This window comes from Chelmon rostratus, chromosome 15 (genome assembly GCF_017976325.1).
Source record: "Chelmon rostratus isolate fCheRos1 chromosome 15, fCheRos1.pri, whole genome shotgun sequence".
Classification (NCBI taxonomy): domain Eukaryota; kingdom Metazoa; phylum Chordata; class Actinopteri; order Chaetodontiformes; family Chaetodontidae; genus Chelmon; species Chelmon rostratus.
Genome location: NC_055672.1, coordinates 4,708,821 through 4,722,834, shown reverse-complemented (window position 1 = coordinate 4,722,834; position 14,014 = coordinate 4,708,821). Strand labels below are relative to the sequence as shown.

The 14,014-nt window shown below is 41.8% G+C and overlaps 2 protein-coding genes across 9 annotated transcripts in view; one reads left to right on the top strand and one right to left on the bottom strand.

The window, feature by feature from the left end:
- Positions 1–3,385, bottom strand: part of LOC121618133 (transmembrane protein 87A-like) — a 17,441-nt gene extending 14,056 nt beyond the window's left edge. The window contains exons 1-2 of one of the 2 annotated variants that reach the window (XM_041953435.1): positions 3,257–3,385; positions 1,299–1,356 (exon numbers count right to left, since the gene is read on the bottom strand). In XM_041953435.1, the coding sequence (XP_041809369.1) occupies positions 1,299–1,356; positions 3,257–3,367 (169 nt within the window). In that variant the 5' untranslated portion in view covers positions 3,368–3,385. Of the gene's footprint in view, positions 1–1,298; positions 1,357–1,848; positions 2,337–3,256 lie in introns of those variants that run through there. The other variant, XM_041953436.1, reaches the window with a different exon arrangement.
- On the top strand, positions 2,932–14,014 carry ganc (glucosidase, alpha; neutral C). 7 transcript variants are annotated; one of them, XM_041953429.1, is made up of 26 exons: positions 2,932–2,977; positions 3,244–3,501; positions 4,616–4,678; positions 4,855–4,957; positions 5,160–5,287; positions 5,998–6,174; positions 6,271–6,292; positions 6,400–6,469; positions 6,741–6,837; positions 6,916–7,099; positions 7,213–7,357; positions 7,654–7,889; positions 7,978–8,104; positions 9,655–9,734; positions 9,867–10,010; positions 10,251–10,347; positions 10,443–10,544; positions 10,642–10,816; positions 11,117–11,185; positions 11,375–11,439; positions 11,529–11,605; positions 11,700–11,819; positions 12,004–12,117; positions 12,783–12,895; positions 13,078–13,181; positions 13,532–14,013. In XM_041953429.1, the coding sequence occupies exons 4-26, from the start codon at positions 4,904–4,906 to the stop codon at positions 13,639–13,641; spliced, it is 2,610 nt and encodes an 869-aa protein (XP_041809363.1). In that variant the 5' UTR covers positions 2,932–2,977; positions 3,244–3,501; positions 4,616–4,678; positions 4,855–4,903; the 3' UTR covers positions 13,642–14,013. The 7 variants fall into 7 exon arrangements, 5 of the variants coding, with proteins under 5 accessions (XP_041809363.1, XP_041809364.1, XP_041809360.1 ...); XM_041953430.1 differs by lacking the exons at positions 2,932–2,977; positions 3,244–3,501 and adding an exon at positions 4,154–4,341 and having other exon boundaries at positions 4,616–4,656; positions 13,532–14,014; XM_041953426.1 differs by lacking the exons at positions 2,932–2,977; positions 3,244–3,501 and adding an exon at positions 4,154–4,341 and having other exon boundaries at positions 13,532–14,014.

Genomic DNA, 14,014 nt, shown 5'->3' with positions numbered 1-14,014 from the left:
ACTTCAGCTTTTCCCCTCTGCCATGTTGTTGCATTGCATCCTGGTCTATCTCTGCCTCATTTGCAGTATTATGGATTTCTCACTTTATGACTGGCGAATGCTGATGGAAACTAGTGATTTCTAGAGAGGAGAAATAGTCTAATTCTGAAGGGGACTGACAGCAAAAACTAACCTTTACCATCAAATGTTATATATTATATTTCTTTCTACCAAACTACACAGAAAATATGCTGAAAATATCAGAATCTATGCTGTGCCTGGTGCAGAGTCTTATCAGCAAGACTGAAATAACTGCAGTAACGATAAATAAAACTATCCCTTTACATGGTGTTTAAGAGTTTTAGAGTGAATTTCACCTTTAAAATATTTAGATCCCTGACACTCGAAGTCAGCACAGGCTGTGACAAGTCAGCATGTGGACTGCAGCAGGATGCATGCGTGGTTCTATGGAGAACACAGTGCAGAGACGGGGAGACTTTTCTGCAGCGACAGTGCAACTCATCTACAGAATATGTGCAGATAAATTCCCCGCCGTGGGATTAATAAAAGGATTATTTAAGAGGATGCTTTTCGATATTATTCATCAGTTTAGACACTGACATTTTGTTCGCAGTGCCATGAGGCTCCCTGGCCTTCAGGCTGCAGGACATCTGGCTAATATGTGATGTTTGGACTTCAGCCAGTGAGAGCCATAAACACATCATGCAGTTGGTTCTTCCACTGTGGTGATTCTTGAGCATGACAATCACTGCAACTGATATTCTCAAATTGAGAGAGTAAGAGTTTGAGTTCTTGTGACAGTAGAGTTACTGCTTTTTAATTTTAGTTTATTTTTTACTCAAACTAACTTGAGGTATATTGTAACTGGGCCAAGTCATCCCACAGGAACTGCATAAAATTCATAGGAAAGCGAGGCGGAGGAAACAAAGAGCCTTTCTGTGCAGAACAGCTCTTCTGCCTGTTGTGCTCATGTGTTGCTGTGACTTGGGTCACATGCAACCAAGAAATCTTGGCTATGGTTTGTTTTAGGTGCCTGATGGGTGGAATTTGCCGCTTAAAAAAGAGAACAGGTGCCAGAATAAACACCACCACCAACAATGAGTGCTACGTTCATGTGACGCACAACTCCTCTGGCAGTATGTTAAAGAATGTCTTGTTATAGCAAATATTCCAACAATCAGACAAATGATCTCTGTACTTTTTATCTTAATATCTACGTGAAGGTGGATGCAGATGCAGGAAGAGCCTGGGGGAAATGGCCCAATCATTAATCACGTAGAACAGGTCAGACTACTTACACTTCATGAAGATGGTGGTGTTGGCATACAGCGTCTTTCGAAATACAGCATCCTGTTTCTGAAAGCACAACAAAGACAAACACTCCTCTCATCACTTACACAGAGGGAAATAACCAGCCACTAACAGACTCAAGCTGCGTTTCAAACCACAAATGTACAAATCTGGCAAGACGTGTTCGTGGATCCATAAAACACAAGCCAGATCTGTAAGAGTGCGCTGCCACGAGTTCGTGTGCATGTGTAGCGAGTTTTCACAGTTGAAATAGAACCTCATTCAGCTGTCAGCTACTTTATGAGCTTTTTCACAAGCTATGCCCAATAAAACGCACTAACATTTTTGTCATTTTTTCATATGAGGAAGCTATACACGACAGATGTGGACTGTGTGAAATGCGTGTTAAAAAGAAGTACATGTCTATAAAAGTTTTTGCTTTTTTAAATGAACTACTGGCCAACATCAATAAATTTTGATGGAGCCAGATAATCTGTGCTAAAGCATATTGGTAGGTGGATAATTCTTATAAATATATAACCACTGAGGTTTAATTACCTGGAGTACATCCTGATGGATGATTCCTGTTACCAGACAATGGAGGCAGGACTGCTTTTAGAAACAGTCTATTTCCTGAAAAGCCTGATATACTTCCTGGCTCTGATAGCATAGAGGGGCATTCTGAAACATACATTTACTTCCTCATAGGATGACCTACGCAGCTCACACTTATTTAGCTCTTGAGAGATTGTGCTTTTTTTTTATACCACAACACACACTGTAGCAGTACCACAGTGTAGAAATACTCAATTAAAAGTTATGCATTCAAAATAGATTTAAAATACCAACATTAAAACCACTAACTATACAGAATGATATACATTACAATACTGGGTTTTAATCATTTGTGAATTAATGTGTACATCGTTATAGAGCTGCAAATATCAATCAATTCATTGCGAACTATTTTAATTCATCGCTGAAAACTACTATTTTGATAATCAATTAATTGGCTTGAGTCATTTCTTTAAGAAAAAAAGGTCAAAATTCTCTGATTCCAGCTTCCTAACTGTGAATATTTTCTGTTTTTTCACTCCTCTGTGACAGTAAACTGAAGCTCTGTAGGTTGGGAACAAAACAAGACATTTGAGGACATCGCTTATCAACACTTTTCACCATTTTCTGACATTTTACAAGCCAAACAACTAATGAATTAATAGAGAAAATAATCTAGAGATGACAATAACCAGGATCTGCAGCCCTGCATTGCTTTACTGCTGAAGCTGGTAAAGGTGGAGATAACTTTAATAACATTAAACACTTCACACTGTGAATATAAACCCCCTGGGAATAATTGTTAATTATATATTGTTATAATAATGTGAGCATGCAAAGTAGCACAACATTTGCCTCTGAAATGTAGGAAATACTCAAGTAAAGTATAAGTACCTCATAATTGTACAGCACTTTATGTCAGGACTAACTACAATACAGTACCGTGTCTGTCATGCACTGAGGCTATAACCGGCTTATCTTAACCACAGCATATCGCTCTGCCACACACTCCCTTTCTTTTCATTATGTGTTTGAGCAGGTACATTCCCTGTTCCTCTGTGACACACCTGCAAATACTATTACGTCCTAACAGATGAGCTGCCTTCATGCAATTCCACCGATAACATACTAGGTGAGCACTGCTATGTAGCAGCGCGTAATTCCATAATTGGGAAGCAGAGTTATGACTTTAAATTAAGAAAATGTAAACCAGCTCATTCCTGGATGAGTAGCACATCTCGCCGGACTGGCGAAACCAGAACTATGAAAGCGTGGTGTGTGTAAAAGGTGGAGGATGAGCAGTTGCTAGGGGCCAGTTAGCTACCCGGGCTAACAGCTGCTATGGAAGACTTAGCACGACATGCTATGCAATAACGCGTAAAAATGCATATGTTGCAGGTGTAACACTGACCGAGTTGATGTCCACCTTCCATACGGAGACCTCTGCCGCTGTCCCGAGACGGAAAACTGACACGAAAAGCAGCAAACATAACCGACGCGTCCGTGCATCTGGCATCTTCATCGGCGCGTCTACTACAGGTCAGAGTCGCATCCGCCTCCAGGTCCGGGGTGCTTCGTGTTGAAGTTCACGCTGTCACCACCAGAGGGCGACAGAACTCTGGAGAGGCCGCTAGCTTGAAACAACTGCAACTTGAGGTTTGTAATGTCATGTAAAGATTAGTTACTCTCTCTCTCTCTCTCTCTCTCTCTATATATATATATATATACATTCGTTATTTCTGTTCTCAGACCATGTGTAGCTTTGAACTAAAATTGGTCTCATTTAGGCAGTTTCATAACAAATGTGTTTCGTAAAGATACATCTTTTTTAGATTTGTGGCTAATGTTAGCATGTTATATGGTTAACTATCACTGTCTTCAAACCCCCATCACAAACCATTAGCTAAGTGGGAGAAACACCATTTAAAAACACAAGCACAAATTAAAAATAAAAATAGAGGAACTAAATTCCATCATAAGAGATGTTTTTCTGTTTGTCCAGTGTAGTAATAATTGTTGGTCTTTATTTAGACAGCCATTGTCTATTAAAATATTTTTGTGTAAAAAAAGAAAAAAAAAAGAAATGCACATTAACAAACAAAATGAGTGTGCTACAATTCGGTATTTTTTAAATCAAAATTGTCACTAATGTGGACAAGTTGGCATATTAGTGACGATTTTGATTTAAAAAAAAAATACTAGTAATAATAATATTAGCAGCTAAGTTAGCGGTACTAAAGCAGGAAGTTTACTTTGAAAACTCGCACCGGAAGTGTGGTCGGTGGTGTGACTTGGTGGAAATCACGTCCTCTGCGTGATCTTAAAAGTGAACGTTTGTTCGTTACGTCAGCTTCAGTCAAACGTAAAAGTTTACACAGAAATGTGGTTGTTAATGTTCAAACCAGAGGACGGAAGACCACAGACGACTGATAGCCGCTGCTGATTTCTGGCTGTCTTTCTGCTCGAAATGGCGGAAGTGAGACAACCCGGTGTTAGGTACAAACAACAAGCTGTTTCCAATTATAACGCTGGCCTCTGACTTTACTCATGGAGTCTGTGTGCTGAAAACCGCTTGAAGTGAAAGAATCAGGCTCCCTGTGGCGCACGGTGTCACACAGGGTGTTGATAGTGTCCTGCATTTTCTCTTAATTTGTGATTTTAAGCGTCTCCCCAGAGCAGCATCTGGTATACAATGTGTGTGTTTTAGGGCTGCAACTAAAGCTAATTTACATTGTCAGTTATTTTCTCTTATTCTCTGCTTGCTCCTCAGTGTTCCTGCTGAGGATGAATTGAAAGACAAGTTCAAGAAAAGTGAGCATGTTGCTTTTTACAGGTATGCTGGGCGTTCAGTATCACATTTGTGATCCACAGTTTGATCACAAATAACTCTATGATCACCCACACCTGAGTCTGTTTTCCAGATTTGCATTCAGTAGGATTTGAGCTACAGGTCTTGCTGTGCAGGATCACTCTGTAATGGTAATGTTTTTGTTTATTGTCACCTCTGAGGCGACAGATCCAGGGGCCAAACCCGCAGCACCGAGCCCTTTTGGACACCATGGTGCTCACAGAGAAGGGGGCACGTTTTGAACTGTTGGAGTATGGCACGCAGGTCCGAACACCAGTATTACTGATGATCTATATCTGTGGTCACATTTGACACTTTTTGATCATTGCCATATTAGAAAAAAACAAAAAGCTAGTGGCGTGTTTTTGCTGTGTTGATGCAGATCTGTGGGGATAAAAGTACAGAAAATAACATCGGCTTGTAATATCTGAACTTCATGCATGAATAAACTGTGTTGTCTTCACAGAAGTTGCTGCTTCTCTCTGTGTCGCCATGCAAAAATGGCACTGTGAGGATATTAATAGATGAGCTCCAGCCCATTAAAGCCCGCTACCGAGTTCCAGATGTGATAACAGGGGAGGCACAGTGTGAACAGTAAGAGCTGCAACAGCATCATCCCTCTGTTACAGTATCTACCCAAGAAATGTCCTGCCGAAGATATCATGATCACGTAGTCAAGCTGAAGGCTTGTGTTAAAATACATGACACTTCTGATACACTGACCTGTACAATTCACTCACTTGAACATGGGTTACTCCTGTATTGCCACTTGCCATTGTGTAGCCTACAGTAGCTAACCAAACAGAAAAAGGCAGAGGTTTATGTGTTTGATGAGCAGAATTGGATCATTTTGATGCACAAAGGATTTTTTTTTCAAGGAAAAAACATCATAATCTGTCATTTTAATGAACAGAGATGAGTTTGTAGGAGTTAATTTAGTCAACAACATACAAAGCCCTTAATGGACGAGGACCAAGCTACACGGCTTAATCCCTTGTTTACTATTTACCTTTAAGAACACTGCGATCATCTGCTGCTGGTCTACTGCAGGTTTCCAGTAACAGAAAGGAAACTGGGGATGCAGCCTTTGTCCATTATGCCCCAAAGCTCTGAAACAAACTATCTACAGATATCAGGGAAGCAGCTAAAACTAAAGTCTTCACTTTAGCCTTTAGATTTAGATGGAATGAATTTAGATTTTCTTATTTTATTCTCTGTTAAGCACCTTTTCTATCTTACTTTTACTGCCATTATCAAGTGGGTTTTTATCCATCTTGTATTACTTTTTTTTTTATCCCTGGCAGGTTGAGAGTGGAGAGACGGTCTGAGGACTCCGTCACCCTTTCTTGGTCCTCGGGACGTCACCAGGTTTGCGTGTGGCGCTTCCCTTTCCGGCTGGAAATCCTGTGTGAAGACGAAACGATGGTGACGCTCAACTCCAAAGGCAAACTGTGGTTCGAGACTCTGCAGGATCCACCCAGGTGAGGATCTCAGGTAACGGCTGTGTACTGGAAACAAACCAACACAAGAACAAGTGAATTCAATTACATGTTTTCCCTTTGTTGTTTTTTCCTCAGGGCCACAGCTCATGGTGGAGAGGTAAGACAACACCGACACTGTTCAAACTGGAATGTAATATTACTCCTACGTGAAGCCTAATCTGGTCTATAAATGCATTTGTTCTTTTGCCTTTGTTCCTCTGACAGCGCCAAGGGGGCCACACAAGTTTTTTATGGAAAGAGACATTCGGGCACTTTGTGGACATCAAAGCTAATGGTTTGTTTCTGCTATTTTCCAGGTTTAAAGAGGCCGAACTGCCAGTAATTCTGTTCTGTTCTTCTTGTCAGTACTTTGTGTGTGATTCTAAACATATTTTAGAACTATATAATAACCATATTTACAGTATGGAGTGGAATTTAATAAAAAGAAAAGAGGCTACAACTGTTCAATATCTGTGGTGCTTTGTAGCTCATTCAGAAAAACAACCATACAAATCATCACTACATCCAGATCTAGATGAATAAAACTTCTTCTTGTTGAAGTCCAGGTCCCACCAGCATCGGGTCGGACCTCAGCTTTCACGGCTTCACTCATGTGTTCGGTCTACCAGAGCACGCTGACGGCCTTCGGCTCAGGGACACCAGGTACGCAGGCAGAGTAGTGCATACAGCACTCAGTTCTCACAGTCTGTTGGTAATCATTTCGTTGATTTCATTTTGCAGAGACGGCGAACCGTACCGCCTGTACAACTTGGACGTCTTTGCCTATGAATTGTACAGCCGCCTCGGCCTGTATGGCTCTGTGCCGCTGTTGGTGGCCCACAAGCCCGACAGGACTTTGGGGGTGTTTTGGCTGAATGCATCCGAAACCTTTGTGAACGTTCATTACAGCTCATCTGAGCATCAGGTGACCGTTGTTCCAGTGCTGATCTCCAACAGTTTCTGCTTAACTTTATTGAAATCAGGATTGTTCTAAATGCAAGCATGTATGTTTATTTAATAACCCCCTGCCTCACCCAGGCTGACCAGACACCCCCGGCGAAGAGGAGGCACGTGCAGCCTCAGACTGACGTGCACTGGCTGTCAGAAAGTGGCGTGATTGACTGCGTGGTTCTGCTCGGGCCCAGTCCACAGCAGCTCTTCTCCCAGTATGCCCAGCTGACAGGTGTGTACGCAGCACCGGATGTCTTTTATTATGTTTTCCTGCACATAAACACCAAATCATGATCTGAAAAAGGTCAATTTACCAATTTTACAATGTCAGATTTATTTGTAATTTGCATCTACGATTACTCTTTCAACATGTCGACATGTTTTTAATGTCTCCTAACAGTTAATTCTTTTCATATTCACCCACTTACCTCTGCAAATATGCTGTGCAATATGCTGAAACCTCTGACAACATGCCTGAACATCGTCCATCAGTGTGAAAACTGTGCTTCTCTCGCCTCACTCTGTCAGGATATCAAGCCCTGCCCCCGCTGTTTGCGCTCGGGTACCACCAGTGCCGCTGGAACTACAACGACGAAGCTGACGTGAAGGCTGTAGATGCTGGATTTGATCGCCACGGTATTCCGTACGACGTTATCTGGCTGGATATCGAGCACACGGACGGGAAGCGTTACTTTACCTGGGACTCTGCTCTTTTCCCCGAACCGGCCGACCTGCAGCGATACCTCGAGAAGAAGAAGAGGAAGGTCGGTTCGAGGACGTTTACTGCCCTTTTAGTTGGTCATATGCTGCAATTTTAGGTTATTTATTCTGCACTTTGTTCTTATCTTCCAGTTGGTTGTTATAAGCGATCCCCACATCAAGGTTGACCCCGATTGGCCGCTGTACTGTGAGGCCAGAGACGGAGGGCATTTTGTCAAGAACAGGGAGGGGCAGATCTATCACGGCTCATGCTGGCCTGGTAATGTTTTTCTTGTGACACCTGCTGTGACATAAAAACAGACCTAATTTCTTTTTTTTCTTTTTTTTTTAATTCAATTTTTTATTTGGAAAAGCAGATGGTACAGAACTTCACTTCTCGATACAATTTAATGTCCACATCAGCGTTGTGGATGCAGGATCGTTAAATGCTAATCCAGATTTTTAATAACAAAGAACAAATATAACATGTGGGCGGGAGTGGGGGAACCCCTCCAATCATTCACATCAGAAAAAGAAGTAGAAAAAAAAAACACATTAAAGTGTGTATGTTAACACAAACCAAAACAAGAATGTATGGCATGACAACCTTTCATATGACAATCAAATTCAATTCACAGAGGTTACAGGTTTTATATATTCTGTCCATTTTGACCAGATCTTGAAAAAAGATTCCCTTTGGCCTTTGAGGGTGAATGTCAATTCCTCCAATGTGTAAATATCCTGCACAATATTGATCCATTCTTCAATTGTAGGTGCTTCGGGTTTTAACCAGTTTCTAGTGATCGTCTTTTTGCCTGCAGCTAAAAGCATTAACAGCAGTTTGTTATCTTTCCGGGTCCAGTTATCAACTGAAATGTCTCCTAAGTACAGAGCTTCAAACTTACAAGGGATTTTTTTAGTAAAAATATTATCGATATGTTCACTCAGCTGCTCCCAGAATGATTTGATCACTGGACAGTCCCAGAAAATATGGTAGTGATTTGCATTATTTGTCCCACAGAGTCTCCAGCAGGTGCCTCCACTACCCTGATGTTTTTTCTGGGCAGGAGTCACAAAAAATCGAACAATGTTCTTCCAACAAAATTCCCTCCATGTGTTGGAACTTGAGATCATCCATTGTAATTTGCAGATCTTTTCCGAGCTTTCAGTTGAAATAAGTAAATTTCCATCTTTTTCCCATTTATTTCTAATATGGTTTGTGTCACCCTGTTTAGATAGTAGAATACCATTATATAGCCTGGAAACAACTTTAGTGCATGAGCCTGACTATAACAAGGACAGAAACACATTAAAAAATCCTGGTTCTGCTGAATCCCAAGTTTTCTCTATATTCTGATTAAAATAGGTTCTAACCTGTAGGTATCTGTAGAAATCGTCCTTTTCCAGCCCATTAGACCTCAGAAGTTCCTGAAAACTCTGAAACACCCCCCTCTGGGTAAATGTATAATAGGTGGTTAATCCTTTCAAGATCCATCTTTTAAATCTCCCATCATTTTTATTTGGCTTAAAGGCTGAGTCAAAGGCGCACCACCTGAGTATTTTGATCTGATTTCCTAATTGACAAATTTCTTTTTCCAAGAGTCTAACATTGTGCGTAACATTGAGTCCTGTGGTATCATCAACTTTTATTGTACTTCTTTATCCATTAACACAGATATTAGACCTAATTTCTGTGGTATCCGTTTCTCAGGATGTTTTTGTGACATTGAGCCATCTTGGAGCTCCTCCACTGTACAGACAGATGGATGAATTTCTCCATACGTGGTTTTTGTTACTTCTGACTGGAGTTTTTATTACCTTCTCTCACAGGTAATTCCTCTTACCTTGACTTCAGCAGCCCAGACACTCGAGCATGGTACTCCAGATGTTTCAGCCTGGATAAGTACAAGGTGAGTGTGAACATAAACTATAATTCTGCTGTATATGTGCATATACGTTTTCACTCACTGAGTAGTTCTACTGCCATGAACTCACAGAGAGCAGCTTTGCTGTTGTTGAAGTTTTTTTTATGTCTCGTGCAGGGGTCGACGCCATCGTTATATGTGTGGAATGATATGAACGAACCGTCTGTGTTCGACGGGCCCGAGCAGACGATGCCAAAGGACGTAGTGCATTATGGGGGCTGGGAACACCGGGAATTACACAACCTGTACGGCTTCTACCAGGTGAGCAGGCTTATTAACTTATTTTGATACATGTCTGACACCAATATCTCTCACCAATACGTCGTCTATGTGGAAAAATCTGTGGTTTAATTAAGGCTTTTAAGGTCTAAAATTCCACAATAAAATGCAGGTGAGTTTAACGTGTTCACCTCTTGTCATATTGAAGGTGTACATCTTCACTAAATGACAGTTATTAGTATGCTTTATGCTGCTTTAGGTTTTTGTTTTGTTTTCTCGCAGCACATGGCCACAGTGGAGGGTCTCATAACTCGCTCAGGTGGCTTGGAGAGACCGTTTGTCCTGTCACGCTCCTTCTTCGCTGGGTCACAGAGATTTGGTACGTTTGTGAAATGAAAGGTGAACTCTGTGATGCGTTCGTGGTTCTATCCTGAAGTGCACTGTTTGTTGTGGTTGACTTCGCTGGGGACGCAGGAGCCGTGTGGACAGGTGACAACGTTGCCAGCTGGGAGTACCTGAAGATCTCCATACCGATGCTTTTGTCTCTAAGCGTGGCAGGCGTAGCATTTTGTGGAGGTGAGGTTAAATATTAAAATCCCACAATTGTTCTAGAGTGGTTTGAGAGACAGATATGGTGGAGCTTATCAAGGCGCTGTTGCACTGTTTGTTTTAGCTGATGTTGGCGGGTTCTTCCAGGACCCGGACCCGGAGCTGCTGGTGCGCTGGTACCAGGCAGCCGCCCTGCAGCCGTTTTTCCGAAGCCACTCTGCAAACGTGACAAAGCGTCGTGAGCCCTGGCTGTTTGGAGAGAAAGTCACCGCTGCCATCCGCACTGTGATCCAGCAGAGGTACTCTCAGTGAGGCGTCAGCCAGTTTGAAACGGGGAGAGAGGCAGGGATACTGGGCGCTGTTGTCTTTTCAATTTTAATTCGGTTAATCAGTCTTTGGTGCTCGTCAAATTTAACAGCTTCTGTTTGTTTTGCTTTGCTTTGGTGACACAGTTTGCTTGGAAAGAAACTGAAAATGAGCAGTTTCATCTGTCCCATTTGTCCACCTGCAGAATGGAACATAAGTGTAAAAAATTGCTTTACAAAATGATGTTTTAATGATCCCTGTAAAGATAGTGTGTTTGTCTTCTCTGAATTCAGGTACTGTTTGCTGCCGTACTGGTACACTCTGTTCCACCGGGCTCACACCTCAGGTCTGCCTCCACTCAGGTTAGTGCTGCTGCCCTCTGCTGCTCAGTGGTATTACTGCAGGCTCCTGCCAGCTTGAGTTGTTTTCAGGCACTAGAGGTCAATGTCTCTCATGTTTTGATGATGCAATATTAACAAACATGGCCTTTTAGAAATTTGAAAGCTGTACAAAACGTCATAGAAATACTCATTTCATTTAAAACTGTGCAGGCCTCTGTGGGTGGAGTTCCAGAGAGAAGAGAGCACCTTCACTGTGGACAACCAATATATGATTGGTGATAAATAACTTTTATTTTTCTATTTTTACTAAGTATACCCTGGAATTATTTTGTTTTTCTCAGTTTAACTGTCTTTTTTCATGCAGGTGGAGCCCTGCTGGCCTGTCCTGTAACCGAACCGGGTGTTCAAGAAGTCCAAGTCTTACTTCCTGGATCTGGTGAGGTAAATCAGACACCAGGTAACATATTTATATGTTGAAATGTATTCATGGTGCACCTCGGTGTGGATGTTACATGAAGGCTGGTTTCTGTTGTAGGTGTGGTATGATGTCCACTCTGCAGAGGTGTATGAAGGAGGCGTGACGCTGAGTCTTCCAGTCACTCTGGACACAGTTAGTGTTTGTGTGGATTCTCACAGCAGCAGGGCTCACTGTAATGTACACTGTCGGCCATTTTTATGCTATTTTAAAAACAGACTGTACTTAGAATTTATGCTAGAAAAAGGATTCATTAATAGAAAGTTATCTGGTTTGATAAACAGTCATAAAAAACAGTCTAAACTCAAATAAAACAAAATATTCTGAATTAATATTTGATTTTTTTGGTGTTTCTGCTGCGCAGGTTCCGGTGTTCCAGCGTGGCGGCTCTGTGGTCTGCAGGTCAGCAGGAAGTGGCTCCTGCACCGCCGAGCTCCAGCAGCTCCCCCTCTCCATCACTGTGGCCCTCAACTCTCAGGTGAGCATCGAAGGATGTGAGCATCCAGCTTCTGTACCAGGTTTCAGAAAGTAAATGAAACCAGTTTGGCTCTGACCGCAATCTTGACTTTAACAAATAAAGTTATACAAACTGACGAATAGAAAATATACTTTTACAGTATAATGCATTCCAGCACTACGGCCCTTCTTATATTTGTACACCTCTGTTTAACATCCACTGCAACAGTAGCTGTTGTCATATAGAGGCGATTAAGCTACAGATGTTCCGTTTGATGTGATGTGTAATGCAGTACGATGCCAGATCAGGTCAAGTTTGCTAAAGGTCATTGTTATGAAAAGCTGTTGGAAAGACCTGTTTACCTGTGGAATGTTCCAAACAGGTGTTTTTGGAGCGTTCCACATCTTTCCCAGTCTTTAGTTGCTTCTGTCCCAACTTGTTTGAAACATGTTGCTGCATCAAATTCTGATTAAACAGATATTTACAAAAATCAATGAAGCTAGTGAAGGAAAACATTAAATATATTGTCTTTGTTTTCTACAAGGCCCAACTACAAAATGTTGCTTTTGAATGCTGTGTCATCTGTACCTTACAAAATCCTTTTAGTTGCTCTATAATAGTTTAGACTTGTGACAGCTGTATCAATTAATTAGTGAAGTCCTGACTGCTGCCCCTCCTCCCTGCAGGGCGCCGCTGATGGTGAGTTGTACCTGGACGACGGCCACTCCTTCAGCTACCGTGACAGAAAGGCCTTCTGCCTGCGCAGGTTCAACATGCTGTCAGGCCGTCTGCTCTGCCGGTGAGTCACAGCTCACGCCTCCTGAAGAGGGATCCAGTTTTAGGACACATGTGAAAGGAGCTAAAACAAAAACTTTTCTGTGGTTTTGATTATACAAGTGACTGACAGGGAAGCTGACGTGAACCTTTAAACTGAAAACACGCCACAGGTGATGATTTGATATGTGTTGTTATGTCTCACAGTCCTGCCTGTGAAGAAGGAACTTTTGACTGCGATGCTGCGATACAGTCGGTCACCGTCCTCGGCGTGAAGAACAAACCGTCCGCAGTGCTTGTGCACCTGGCAGGTGAGGAGCTCTGCCTTTATAGTCCCACATAATCACAGCTAGACTGTTATAACTGAGAGTCACAAGTATCCTCACATCTCATATGCACCATTACGGGTCCCAGAACAGCAAAACCACATTAGCTTCCATCACAGCCAACATTAAATGAGAGACGAAGAACCTGCAGGAAAACACTTGCATATCTAGGTCTGTTTCACTGTTTGATAATATGTGACATTTTGATATTAATGTCGTAAAATCAAATATAAAAAACACTGTTTTGTGCTGTTCAACAGTGTATTTATTAGAAAGAACTGTGGAGATTGAAGATTTCTTTATCTGCTCTCTGTAACTTCTCTTTTCGTCACCAGGTGCTGAGGACGCCTCTGCTGCATTTCAGCACACAGAGACCTGCAGCAGGCTGACAGTGAGCAGCCTGAGCCTCAGAGTGTCGATGGACTGGGAGATACAGATACTGTAGGTTAACTCCTTCCTGTTCATGTGAGGAGAACGTCAGGTTCACCGAACAGCCAGTGAGTCTGAAACCAAGCGTAAACAGGACAATGTCCACCACAAGCCTGTTATAATTAGTTCGCTTGTAACGAACCTCAGATTTACTTCCATTTTTTAAAATTTACTTTGAGCTCTTTAAAGAAAAACCTAAGAATCATCCCTCCACTGACTTTTTAAAAACTTAAAAATAATCATAAACGTCAAGAGAACAAAAGAGATGTGTTTTAATTTGTTAACGAGGAGATTGTTATTAATAATAATGAGAAATTATCTGTGGTTTTAAAGTTGTGGAGTGAATGTTTGCTGAATAAAGAGCGAGCTGATGTGCAGCTTCCAACGTT